The sequence below is a fragment of the Bos taurus genome, chromosome 9 (assembly GCF_002263795.3).
Source record: "Bos taurus isolate L1 Dominette 01449 registration number 42190680 breed Hereford chromosome 9, ARS-UCD2.0, whole genome shotgun sequence".
In the NCBI taxonomy this organism is placed as follows: domain Eukaryota; kingdom Metazoa; phylum Chordata; class Mammalia; order Artiodactyla; family Bovidae; genus Bos; species Bos taurus.
The window spans coordinates 66,050,591-66,065,039 of record NC_037336.1 but is presented as its reverse complement, the minus strand read 5'-3'; the positions used below and the strand labels follow the sequence as shown (position 1 = coordinate 66,065,039).

Genomic DNA, 14,449 nt, shown 5'->3' with positions numbered 1-14,449 from the left:
ATTTCAGAAAAGTAATAGGTATAAATACTTCAAATAAGTATCTCAAAGATGATTTTAGTAATCAAAGGCATAATAGATATCATTTTCTAGCCCTAAATTGGCAAAAATTACAAAATTCTGATAATGCAAAATATTAAGGTGTAATTTAAACAGGGATACACTGCTGCTGCTGCTGCTAAGTCACATCAGTCGTGTCTGACTCTGTGTGACCCCACAGACAGCAGCCCACCAGGCTCCTCTGTCCCTGGGATTCTTCAGGCAAGAATACTGGAGTGGGTTGCCATTTCCTTCTCCAATACGTGCATGCTAAGTCGCTGCTGTGAGTATGTTAAATTGGTAACAATTTGGCATTATCTTATAAAGTTGAATATTTGCAATCATGTAATAGTTACAGTCAAAATCTGCTGGATGCATTCTATGGGGCCACAGTTTGCCAACCCCTGGAATAAGATCAAGGAGTATTTTGGGTATTTGAGGAATGGCTGAAGCTTTTAATTGATTCTGGTTTAAGATACCCTAAAGTGATTGTCAGCAGATGAGATCAAAAAGGTTGATTAGAGCTTCATTTTGAAAGGCCTTATATGTCATACCAAGAACTTCTGCCATTCCTCTTGAATAGAAAGCAGTTAAAGGACTCATTTAATCACCTTTGCATTTTCAAAAACTCATTTTGGTGGCAATGTAGAGGATAAATCTGAAGAGGCCTACATGGGAAGCAGAAAGGCTTAGTGAAAAAGCAAGATGACTGAGTCTTGATCTGAGTTAGTGAGAAGATGCAATCAAGAATTAATGACAGATTTCAGAGGTAACATAGCAGACAGACTCAATTGTGTTTAAGAAGAGAACACCTAAATCTGTATTTTACCCAATTGATTAAATTGAAATGGGAAGCTTAATGAAAAATCCATAGGTAAAATTAAATTTGCCCTTCATTGAATACTATGAAGTGAAAAATCATATTTTATGTAGTTTTTGACCCTTAAGTACTTTTCTGAAATGTATTACTTATTTCTTTTGCTTTTACAAAAAGTATTTCTATTATTTCTTCAGGATTTTATGTAACATTTTGAACTATGGGTTTAAAAACAAATTTAGAGAGTCTAAGACTTCAAAAAGATGCCTTAAGCAGTGTGAAATTAATTTAAAATATTTGTAATATTAATCTATACTTCTATATCATAGTTGTTTAAAGCCTCCATAGACTTCTTCACTGTTATTTTCCACATTAGAAATTTTGAGATAATGTCCATATCTTTATTAAGCAAAAACAAAACTATATTCTTGTTTTCATTTTTTAAAAAAGGTGTGACACATAGCCATGTTCACTTTTCACCAATATAAAACTCTGATAGACCCTGTTTTTTAATCAATAATCTAAGACTAGACAAGTTTCATAAAATCATATGACATGATGAAGCAAGTGACTTCAAAGGATCACTGAGTTAAATAATGCATGATTCAAGATGCCCTTAAGGCTTAGCCGTCCACTGTGGCGGACTATTTAATTAATAACATGTACTTTACAAAACTCATCATTATATATTTATACAATAGACTGCTAAGATTTTTTAAAAACTGTTTTTCAGTAATATCAGTTCCCCTATTCATAACTTTTAATTTTTTATATGATAGACCCAAAGGGCTAATATCTAGGCTGTCTCCATCCAAAGCAGCAGAATGTATTAATACTTCTACTTTCCACTACACATGCTTCAGTTTATAAAAAAAAACTTTCCCCATCATTACGATTTGTGTGTGTGTATGCTCAGTCACATCCAACTCTGCGACACCATGGACTGTAGACCACCAGGCTTCTCTGGCCATGGAATTTTCCAAGCAAGAATAATGGAGTGGGTTGCCATTTCCTACTTCAGGAGATCTTCCTAACCCGGGGATCAAACCTGCATCTCTTGTGTCTTCTGTACTGGCAAGTGAATTCCTTACCGGTAGCGCACCTGGGAAGCCACGTTATGTCAATTACTATCCCTAAAAACCATATAAGAAGTTCATCTTATGCCAATACTCAAAAACCAGCCCCCCCCCAAAAAACAACAACAACATATATGCCTGGTCATATATATCCTTGTGTTTTTTTAAGCCAACTGATTTTCTTTGTATCATTATAATCAACCGTAGGCAAGTTTAGTTTTATCCTTTTATTTATTCAACCAATATTTTGTACTATTACACCCTTCCAGGTCCTATTAGAAATATGGTGGTAAGCAAAATAATACATGGTCCCTGCTTTCATGGACTTAGCCACAATGGGAAGCCTTGGAGAGTTCTAGTTGACATGATCTAGTGACATGATACAGTTACAGTCTTAGAAAGACTTTGTGCTGCAATGTGGGTTTTGATGTGGATTAGGCAGAGAATGCAGTCAGGGAGCAGAGAAGGCAATGGCACCCCACTCCATTACTCTTACCTGGAAAATCCCATGGATGGAGGAGCCTAGTAGGCTGCAGTCCATGGGGTTGCAAAGAGTCAGACACAACTGAGCGACTTCACTTTCACTTTTCACTTTCATGAAAGAAAGGAAGAAGGAAATGGAGAAGGAAATGGCAACCCACTCCAGTGTTCTTGCCTGGAGAATCCCAGGGACGGGGGAGCCTGGTGGGCTGCCGTCTATGGGGTCGCACAAAGTCGGACATGACTGAAATGACTTAGCAGCAGCGGCAGCAGCAGTCAGGGAGATAAAACATGTGGCTTCTGTGTAATCGGGGTAAAGGGTGATGTTGACCAGAGTTAAGTAGTAGTCAGACATGACTGAAGTGACTTAGCAGCAGCAGCAGCAGTAGCAGTGGAGATAGAAAAACTAGAGACAGGGGATACTTTTTTTTTTTTTTTAATTGGAGGCTAATTACAATATTGTGGCGGTTTTTGCCATACATTGACATGAATCAGCTATGGGTGTACACGCGTCCCCCATCCTGAACCCCCTTCCCACCTCCCACCCCATCCCATCCCTCAGGATCATCCCAGTGCACAGGCCCTGAGCGCCCGAGACAGAAGATACTTAAGTAGTAGTACTCTGCAGTTAATTGTATGAGGGGAAAAATGTCAAGTGATCACGCATGCCAGTTTGCCCAGGACAATTCTAGTTTTTGCCTTTTGTTCTGTCATAATTATTGAGTATCCCCCTTCACTTTCAAACGCATTCCAATTGAATGATAAATTAGATGTTAATCCTAGATATAAGGAGAGAGAGGAACATTCAAAAATGATGCTCAGCTTTCTGTTTGAATGCTGTATAGAAAGTTGTGTCTTCTGAAAGTGTAGATACACTAGGGAGGAACTGATATAAGGGTAAGATTATGAGTTCAGATTTGGATATGGTGTGTTGAAAGTGACTTTCCTACATTGAATGCAGACATATAAAAGAATCCAATGACTACATGGGTCAGGAACTCAGATTGCTGTCCTTGGTTAGAGATATGTGAATGTGGTATATATCTCTTTCTCAAAATATCTTATGGCATATACCCTTCTTCTTGCAATGACGTGAGGTGATAAGATGCCTGCTTGATAAGGTGAGGCAAGATAAATGACATAAACATTGTGTCTTAGCATTAGGCTACTGTTGACCTTCTAGTGATGTGTCAGAAGGAGGATCATCTGCTTAGGATGATCCTGAGTCATGCAGCCATGATGAGGCTGATGGTTGGATGTCAGGAGCTGATGATGTGATGGTTAGGGTTTCTGAGTGGGATGGATTGGGAAGGTGCAAAATTTCATCATGCTACTCAGTGTGCAAGTTAAAACTTATCAATCATTTATTTCTGGAATTTTCCGTGTAATATTTTTGGATGACAGTGTGCTACAGGTAACTGAAACAGTAGAAAATGAAACTGAATTGGAAGGAGGGGGCTACTGTATATTGATCTGAGAGTGATCAGCATGGATAGCAACTGAAGTGATAGAAGCAGATGAAATCACCAAGCCAAAAGTATGGAAACCTGTGTCAGAAGGTTCAGGTCATCACTGAGGAACTCAAAGCAGCATCTATGTTCTAAAGGAAATGAGGGAGGGACTCACAATGGAGATTTGGAAAGAAAAAGCCTGCGTCATAGGAAAATTGGGAGATGATCAAATAATGGAAGCCCCAGGAAGGAATGTTTCAGGAAAATAGAGTAGACAGCAGTGTCAGATGCTATCAAGAGGTTGCGTGAAATAAGTATACATTGAACTCAGTAACTAGTCTGTCATTAGAGACGTTGGTGATGGTGGATTGGTGCCATTGGGGGACATCAGCCTGGTTATAAGTAATAAGTAATAACTGGGAAGTTAAGTATGAACAATTTTCCAGAATTATAACTGAAGAGGAGAGAAAGCATTATTGAAATACCTGGAGGATTTGCAGTATGATGGTGTCTCTAAAGACACTATGAGATCACCTAATATATTGTACTTAGAGGCTTCTATCTTTAATATCCATCATGAAAATGGATTGTACTTGTATGATTGCCGCTATTGTGTAATTTTCTTAATTAAATTTATGTATTTTTTAGGTATTTGTATGTTTTTTACCTAAGTAAAGTTACTTCAACTATTTTTGCCCCCAAAAAATGCATCTCATAAATTTGTTCCATAAACATAAAATACTGCCTTAGTTATTTTCCTGCTGTCCAGAGAATGATGTTGCTCTTGGCTTCAGAACACTGGGGACTCTTGGAATATCCTTTGGCAGATAAGAAAGGTGAAGATTTATGGCAAAGGAAAGCGTTTCTGAAAAAGGTGCTCCACATTGCCTTTGTGTATGTGCAGAAATTATAAACGGGGCTCAGGGGTGCAGTCACTGTAATAGCTTTTTGCTCTCTTTGAAGAAAATAGAAAATGCTCACTTAGGGGCTACTGCTTGTGTTTCCATTAATGAATCTTCTAAGCTTGAATGATTTTAAATAGAATATTTATGTTCCTTGGTTTAGTAGGGCAAAAACTTGGAGAAATGCATGGGATTAAGTATCTAATGTAATAAATTTATGCAGACATTTCATAAAAAATGCTGTTGGTAATAATAAGTCATAACTAAAGACTTTGAGGAGGATTCACAATCAGTGGAAAATAACCACCAAATCGTATCTTCCTGAAGAATTTGATTACCTTCTCCACTCAAGATTTAAACTGATTTGAAGCATTGAAACAGTGGCTGACTTTATTTTTGGGGGCTCCAAAATCACTGCAGATAGTGATTGCAGCCATGAAATTAAAAGACGCTTACTCCTTGGAAGGAAAGTTATGACCAACCTAGATAGCATATTCAAAAGCAGAGACATTACTTTGCCAACAAAGGTCCATCTAGTCAAGGCTATGGTTTTTCCAGTGGTCATGTATGGATGTGAGAGTTGGACTGTGAAGAAAGCTGAGCACTGAAGAATTGGTGCTTTTGAAGTGTGGTGTTGGAGAAGACTCTTGAGAGTCCCTTGGGCTGCAAGGAGATCCAACCAGTCCATCCTAAAGGAGATCAGTCCTGGGTGTTCACTGGAAGGACTGATGCTGAAGATGAAACGCCAATACTTTGGCCACCTCATGCGAAGAGTTGACTCATTGGAAAAGACCCTGATGCTAGGAAGGATTGGGGGCAGGAGGAGAAGGGGACGACAGAGGATAAGATGGCTGGATGGCATCACCGACTCGATGGACATGAGTCTGGGTGAACTCTGGGAGTTGGTGATGGACAGGGAGGCCTGGCGTGCTGCAATTCATGGGGTTGCAGAGTCGGATATGACTGATCGACTGAACTGAACTGAAGCATTGACAAACAACTCTTTTGCACAAGACTTGTAATCATGACAAACAAGCTGTCTTACCCAACTCAGATGAAGAAGCTTTGTTTTTGGGGTTTTTTTTTTGTTTTTTTCTTAGCTACTTGGTTAATATTAATTGAAGTCCAGTGTTTTATAAGGACATATATTCTATGACTTTAAAGTAGTAACACTGTTTTACATAATAAATTATAAATGTTTCACTACTTTGCACCCTGAATACACCTGCAGGGTTTCAGTATCTTTGGTCAGAAGTTTACTTTTAGATTTGACTATTATTTCTGGAAATATGTTTAGATTAACTCATGAGAAAATCAGTGTTATTAAATGAAACTTCTAAAACTTTTCAGTCTTCTGTATTTGAAATTATTTAGCCATCACCTGCATGTCACTTTTGTTATATAATTACTAATCGCAGTTAGTATTAAGGCTGGCTGTTCATACTGTGTATATGGTGAGAGATGTCTACCTTTGGATGATCCTAGTAGTTCTGAAGATTCTTATGAAATATAACATGTGCTACTTAAAGCATAATATCCTTGTAAGTTTATCTCATAATAGCATTTGTTTAATTGAATTAAAATGCTATATTAAAAATAGATTTACCTCATTAAACAAGAAATAATCTTCCAAAGCATTGCAAAAAGATTAATTCTGGGAGTTACGGCAGAAAATCACAAAGGAATTATGCATACCCTCTGAAAGGCATGTGTCGGAGAAGGCAATGGCACCCCACTCCAGTACTCTTGCCTGTAAAATCCCATGGATGGAGGAGCCTGGTAGGCTGCAGTCCCTGGGGTCGCTAAGAGTCGGACACGACTGAGTGACTTCACTTTCACTTCTCACTTTCATGCATTGGAGAAGGAAATGGCAACCCACTCCAGTGTTCTTGCCTGGAGAATCCCAGGGACGGGGGAGCCTGGTGGGCTACTGTCTATGGGGTCACACAGAGTCGGACACGACTGAAGTGACTTAGCAGCAGCAGCTGAAAGGCATGTATAACATAGAACCTTATTAGAGAAAGCTTTAAATCGTGAATCATGATGATTTGTTGCATGCCCTAAAGTTTATTCTAGAGATTTCTACATCAAACATTCTGTCTCCCTATCTCAAGCAGTAACTGTGTCAAGCCAATCCAATTTGACAAACAATTTATTGCAAACAATAAATATATTCCTTTTAGTTTTATATCCAACTTTGAAATATATTCCCCCTGCTTTTATTGAATATCTATGTATATGTAGATAAATATGTAAATATAGTTACATAAACATGCACAGTGACATACGTGTGCATTCCTGACGTGGCTGTTGGGAAAGAAGAGATCTCCAATATATTTAATGCATGTTTTGATGAATTGATGAACCTTAACATGTAGTTTGAAATGTGGTAAGAAATTCAGTCTGAGTCAGACTTGCCTGTGGATCTCCAGGAGGTGAGGGTCGACAGTTTGGCCTCAAGCCAAACAACAGGGAGGAACACAGCCCCAACCATCAACAGAAAATTAGATTAAAGATTAACTGAGCATGGCCCCACACATCAGAACAAGACCCAGTTTCCCATACAGTCAGTTTCCCATCAGGAATCTTCCATAAGCCTCTTATCCTTATCCATCAAAGGACAGACAGAATGAAAACCACAGTCAGAGAACACTAACCAAACTGATCACATGGACCACAGCCTTGTCTCACTCAATGAAACTATGGGCCATGCAATATAGGGCCAACTAAGACTGATGGGTCATGGTGGAGAGTTCTGACAAAACGTGGTCCACTGGAGAAGGGAATGGCAAACCACTTCAGTATTCTTGCCTTGAGAATCCCATGAACAGTATGAAAAGGCAAAAAGATAGGACACTGAAAGATGAACTCCCCAGATCAGTAGGTCCCCATTATGCTACTGGAGAAGAGTGGAGAAATAACTCTAGAAAGAATGAAGAGACAGAAACAAAGCAAAAACAACGCCCAGTTGTGGATATGACTGGTGATGGAAGGAAAGTCTGATGCTATAAAGAACAGTATTGCATAGGAACCTGGAATGTTAGGTCCATGAATCAAGGCAAATTGGAAGTGGTCAAACAGGAGATGGCAAGAGTGAACATTGACATTTTAGGAATCAGTGAACTAAAATGGACTGGAATGGGTGAATTTATTCAGATGACCATTATATCTACTACTGAGGGCGAGAATCCCTTAGAAGAAATGGAGTAGCCCTCATAGTCAACAAAAGAGTCTGAAATGCAGTACTTGGGTGCAATCTCAAAAATGACAGAATGATCTCTGTTTATTTCCAAGGCAAACCATTCAGTATCACAGTAATCCAAGTATATGCCCCAACTGCTAATGTTGAAGAAGCTGAAGTTGAACGATTCTGTGATAACCTACAAGACCTTGTAAAATTAACACCAAAAAGGATGTCCTTTTCATCATAGGGGACTGGAATGCAAAGGTAGGAAGTCAAGAGATACCTGGAGTAACAGGCAAGTTTGGCCTTGGAGTACAAAATGAAGCAAAGGCTAACAGAGTTTTGCCAAGAGAACACACTGGTCATAGCAAACACCCTCTTCCAACAACACAAGAGATGATTTTACACATGGACATCACCAAATGGCCAATACTGAAATCAGATTGATTATATTCTTTGCAGCTGAAGATGGAGAAGCTCTATAGAGTCAGCAAAAAACAAGACCTGGAGCTGACTGTGGCTCAGATCCTGAATTCCTTATTGCAAAATTCAGAGATAAACTGAAGTAGGGAAAATCACTAGACCATTCAGGTATGACCTAAATCAAATCCCTAAACAATTATACAGTGGAAGTGACAGATAGATTCAAGGGATTAAATCTGATAGACAGAGTACCTGAAGAACTATGGACAGAGGTTTGTGACATTGTACAGGAAACAGTGATCAAGACCATCCCCAAGAAAAAAAAATGCAGAAAGGCAAAATGGTTGTCTGAGAAGACCTTACAAATAGCTGAGAAACGAAGAGAAGTGAAAGGCAAAGGAGAAAAGGAAAGATATACCCATTTGAATGCAGAGTTACAAAGAATAGCAAGGGAGATAAGAAAGCCTTCCTCAGTGATCAATACAAAGAAGTAGAGGAAAACAGTAGAATGGGAAAGACTAGAGATCCTTCAAGAAAATTAGAGATACCAAGGAAACATTTCATGCAAAGATGAGCACAATAAGACAGAAATGGTATGGACCTAACAGAAGCAGAAGATATTAAGAAAAGGTGGCAAGAAAACACAGAAGAACTGTACAAAAAAGATCTTCACAACCCAGGTAATCACGATGGTGTGATCACTCACCTAGAGCTGGACATCCTGGAATGTGAAGTCAAGTGCCCTTAGGAAGCATCACTACGAACAAAGCTAGAGGAGGTGATAGAATTCCAGTTGAGCTATTTCAAATCCTAAAAGATGATGCTGTGAAAGTGTTGCACTTTGCACATATGCCAGCACATTTGGAAAACTCAGGAGTGACCACAGGACTAGAAAAGGTCAGTTTTCATTCCAATCCCAAAGAAAGACAATGCCAAATAGTGTTCAAACTACTGCACAATTGCACTCATCGCACACGCTAGTAAAGTAATGCTTAAAATTCTCCAAGCCAGACTTAAGCAATACGTGAACCATGAACTTCCAGATGTTCAAGCTGTTTTTAGAAAAGGCAGGGGAACCAGACATCAAATTACCAACATTCGTTGGATCATAGAAAAAGCAAGAGTTACAGAAAAACATCTACTTTTGCTTTATTGACTACACCAAGGCCTTTGACTGTGTGGATCACAACAAACTGTGGAAAATTCTTCAAGAGATGGGAATACCAGACCACCTTACCTGCCTCCTGAGAAATATGTATGCAGGTCAAGAAGCAACAATTAGAACCAGACATGGAACAAAGGACTGGCTCCAAATTGGGAAAGGAGCACATCAAAGCTGTATATTGTTACCTTGGTTATTTATCTTATATGCAGAGTATATCATACGAAGTGCCGGGCTTGATGAAGCACAAGCTGGAATCCAGAATGCCAGGAGAAATATCAATAACCTCAGATATGCAAATGACACCACCCTTAGGACAGAAAGCAAAAAGGAACTGAAGAGCCTCTTGATGAAAGTGGAAGAGGAGAGTGAAAAAGCAGGCTTAAAACTCAACATTCAAAAAACTAAGATCATGGCATCCTTTCCCATCACTTCATAGCTAATAGGTGGGAAAACAATGGAAACAGTGACAGACTTTATTTTCTTAGGCTCCAAAATCACTGCAGATGGTGACTGCAGCCATGAAATTAAAAGATGTTTGCTCCTTGGGGAAAAAAAAAGCTATGGCCAATCTAGATAGCATATTTAAAAGCAGAGACATTACTTTGCCGACAAAAGTCCACTAGTCAAAGCTATGGTTTTTCTAACAGTCATGTACGGATGTGAGAGTTGGACTATAAAGAAAGCTGAGCACCGAAGAATTGATGCTTTTAAACTGTGGTATTGCAGAAGACTCTTTAGAGTCCCTTGGACTGCATGGAGATCAAACCAGTCAAGCCTGGAAGGAAATCAGTCCTGAATATTCATTGGAAAGACTGATGCTGAAACTGAAACTGCATACTTTGGCCACCTAATGCAAAGTATTGACTCACTGGAAAAGCCCCTGATACTGTGAAAGATTGAAGGCAGGAGAAGGGGATGACAGAGGATGAGATGGTTGGATGGCATCACTGAATCAATGGGCATGAGTTTGAGCAAGCTGTGGGAGTTGATTATGGACAGGGAAGCGTGGCGTGCTGCAGTCCGAGGGGGTCTCAGAGTCAGAAGCGACTGAGCGAATGAACTGAACTGAACTTCTAGTTGAGATTGGAAATTCCCTGAAGGCTGGATACATGGCAAGTGTCGTCAGAAAGGATAACTCCCTTGCTTAATGAAGAAGCAACTGAAGGCTTGCTTTTCTTTCTTGAGAATTATAATTATCAGATACTGGTCCATGGGGAATTTTATCCTATCCAATCGAAATAATATGTTAAGATGGTTATAGTGAATTACTTTGGAGAGTTAACTGTGTTATCTGTAACACTTTTCTTCAAACTATGTTTCCTACTGATTTACCTTTAAATTGCCATTTTATGAAATGATGCTGATACTGGATTTATTTGTTCTTTTTCATTTACTCCTTGGATAAATTAAAAGTTAACCTGTGTCAGTCCCCTTTGGGAGGAGACTGTGTCTAGTTGAAACACTGGAGTAGATATTTAAATGTGTGGGTTTGTAGAGAAAGAAGAGGTTGGAAGTAGAAGCCAAGAGAGAAAAGCTAAAGAAGAAAGGATTGAATATAGAAAAATGGATACTTGTTAAAACGGAATTTAATTATCCACTAGAAAGGTCTGAGATCAGATTTAGGGATCCCCTTGTTTGTTCATTCAGCCATCATCTCTTGACACTGCTTTAAGGCAGTTTCCTAAATGTGCGTAATTCTAAGAATCACCTGTTCTCTTGTCACATCGATTCTTAGCAAGAAGGGGCCATGGACCTGGAAACATTGAGAAATGCTGCTTTAGAAGATGTGTTAGATTTTGTCTCTGTTCTTGAGGAATTTACAATTTATTCCGTATCTCTAAGCCTCAGGTTTTTTTTTTTTTTTTTTTAATCTGTAAAATGTAGATAATAATGTTTTCCTTGCCAGTTTTCAAGGCAAATAAAAGAAAAATGTCTTCGGAGGTCTACTGGAGCTTGTAGATTGTTTAAGATTTGTAATATTAATTGTTTTTGTATGTGAGAAATGGTGGTTGCTTTGAGAAAGAAAGAAAGTGAGGAGATACAAAGAATTAAAAAAAAACTTTCATCTTCTCAATGTTCTGTTTTTCAAGTTTATATTCTGGATTTTATTTGTTAAGAGGATGTGAAATATTCCTTGACAAATTTGTTTTCCATTGGTTATTCTTGTCTTCCTCCAAACCAGCAATTTATTTCAAATCTTTTAAATCATATCATAAACTCACACCTCCAGCACTTACACTGTAATCCCTTGTGTCCCAGATAAATGCCATTGGCACTACCTTAATGGGTCATGCATGGCACCTTGCAGCTGAGCAGAGAAGGACTTGTTGAATGAAGTGGTAAAAGAATGAATCTCTAAATCCAACCGCATCTCTTTCCACTATACTCATGGCTAAAAATCCTGTGTCCTTACTTTTAAGGACACTTGAAGAAAAATAGTTCATCATTCCTTTTATTTTTTTATGTTAACAACATCCCTTTTCAAAAAACACTTCCCTTAACCTTAAATCTCTCATGTTGGAGTTTAGCATGCTACCATATTTATATTTTCAAGTTACTTTTATTCAAATAAAATAAATTGTCTTTCTGTAGTTATCTTTAGCTGGGAATAATTTTCCTTTCTGTGATAATTAGCTGCTTTCAGTAATTTATTTTTTGATTCATTTAGCAGCAGCAACAGAAGAACCAGAAGTGATTCCAGACCCAGCCAAGCAGACTGACAGAGTAGTGAAAATCGCAGGAATTAGTGCTGGGATTTTGGTGTTCATCCTCCTGCTCCTAGTAGTCATATTAGTTGTAAAAAAGAGGTAAGACCTGATTTTGTTCTGTCCCACTCATTCACTGTTTATGTCATGGTTACTAGTTTTCAGACACTTCTTTGTTTCCCTGAGCTCTTTTTAAATGAGAATAAACAACAGAATTGAATTTTAGCAATATTGCCAGCATCTAAGTATATTTCTCCTGCTTGGAAAATAAATTCTAATTGGTTATTTGCAGTTTAATTTTGGATATAAAATTTGCTTTTGTCAATTTAACCTTGAAATCAATGTATGAATTAAATTCCGCAAATGCTTGAGATATTAATGTATCTTATATTTTGAAGTTTTTTTTATTATACATGGCAAAATAAGAGTTTCTTATGATATTTGGTCTATGAATTATTTTGCACTTTTACTGTTTTTCTAAATGTTGACTACAAATAAGATATGAGAAATATGAACATTATTTTATGAAGTTGTATATTAATATTCACTGACTAAATACTTTAGCACTTTAATATGAAGAACCAAATTTTTAAATTGAGCATTAGTGTGTTATACTATATCAACGAATATCGCCATCTTCTGGAATTATATGAAGATATTAAGACCTACAGGAATTTAAATTGAATTATATTTGGTACATTAAGGTATACATCTACCAGAAAGCATTTCAAAGAATACAGTTTTTATCATTTGAACTTTTTCTTATTCTATAAAATATCATTATCTGTAAGGCATTGCTTTAGAAATTAATGGAACTCTCCAATCCTTCCAATCATATGTTTTAAACAATATTACAATCTGGAAGGATTACTAAAAAACCTTTGCTAAGTATAGTTCTAAAATATTGGTGTATAGATGTATTTCTCATTCATTAATTATATTGAATATAATAAAAGATGTTGCTTACTTTATACTAAATCATATAATATACTATTTTGATTGTTATTTTGTACTCAAAATAAATCATGAATAATACAGATGACTCATACTACATGTTTAATGATTCCATAAGAGTTTATTTTAATGTATTGCCTCTTTACAATTACCCCCTGGAGATATATATGTTGGAGAAGACACATCTGCATTAGAAACATTAGGTATGCATTATAGTGTTTTGTGTTAAATTAACTACATACGTGCTTTCCCCAATAGTGCTTTCTCTTTTTGCTGTTGTCTACCTCTGTGGTTGGAAATTATATCATATTTGAGACAGGAAGGTTTAAACATTTTACTAATAAATTTGCCAATCAAGATCAATAAAATCATTGAATACAACTTTCAGATCTTATGTTTCTACTTAGTTTAAATTTATATTTGGAGAGTTAAACTAAACTCTCTATATTTAGAGAGTTAACTTTGCTTTAGAGTTAAAAGTATTTCAGCTACTTCAGGCTGGATATGAAAACATGAAAATGGCCTCTGGTTTTGTCTTAGTTAAAATTGGGTTAATACTGGTTTTATGGGTTAATTATTTGAAAACACTTATTTGTTGTGGTAGCCTTTCTAATCTGTGGCTGTTTGTTTCAAAAATAACCAAAAACGAAACATAAATTTTCTAAAGTACATCAAAACAATCTCTAAGCATGATTTTTTGGTGTGGTTAAAATGTTCTGACAACTCTCTAAAACTGCCTAACGCATCAAATTCTTTTCCTGGTTCATATTTTAAATGGTTGGATAAATGAGCCTCTCTATTAAAATGTTTAATGTTTGAGTTTTCATAATTATGCTTTAATTGATTGTCTCCTACTAGGAAGTATGCTAGGGTTTTTGTTTTTTTATTTTCTCTTCCTCATCACTACCTCTAGGACTAGAGAAGTTGCAATTTTATAGGTAGATAAAGTTACATGCTTAGGTATATTATCTTCTGTATAATATAACCAAGAATCCCTTACGTATCTAAGAAACCTCATAATAACTTTTAGTTATATGTAGTATATCACACATATACTGTGTATGATTTAATCATAAATATGTTTGTTATACATACACAAAAGTATAGGTATTATAACAATGTTAGATAGCATCAAAGTTAACAATTTTAGTATATCATGTAGTCTCCCTATATGATATGCTAATATACAAATTATAATAAAAATAATGGAAAAGTAAATCATTTTAGCCTTGCATTATCTTTACTTTTATGGGAAA

General features: G+C 36.9%; 1 protein-coding gene across 7 annotated transcripts in view; it reads left to right on the top strand.

The window, feature by feature from the left end:
• PTPRK (protein tyrosine phosphatase receptor type K) overlaps positions 1 to 14,449 on the top strand; it is a 612,930-nt gene that overhangs the window by 554,629 nt on the left and 43,852 nt on the right. For 5 of the 7 annotated variants that reach the window (NM_001191537.1, XM_024996499.2, XM_024996498.2 and 2 more), the window contains exon 14: positions 12,203 to 12,341. In NM_001191537.1, the coding sequence (NP_001178466.1) occupies positions 12,203 to 12,341 (139 nt within the window). The remainder of the gene's footprint in view (positions 1 to 12,202; positions 12,342 to 14,449) is intronic. The other 2 variants (XM_024996500.2, XM_059889627.1) reach the window with 1 other exon arrangement.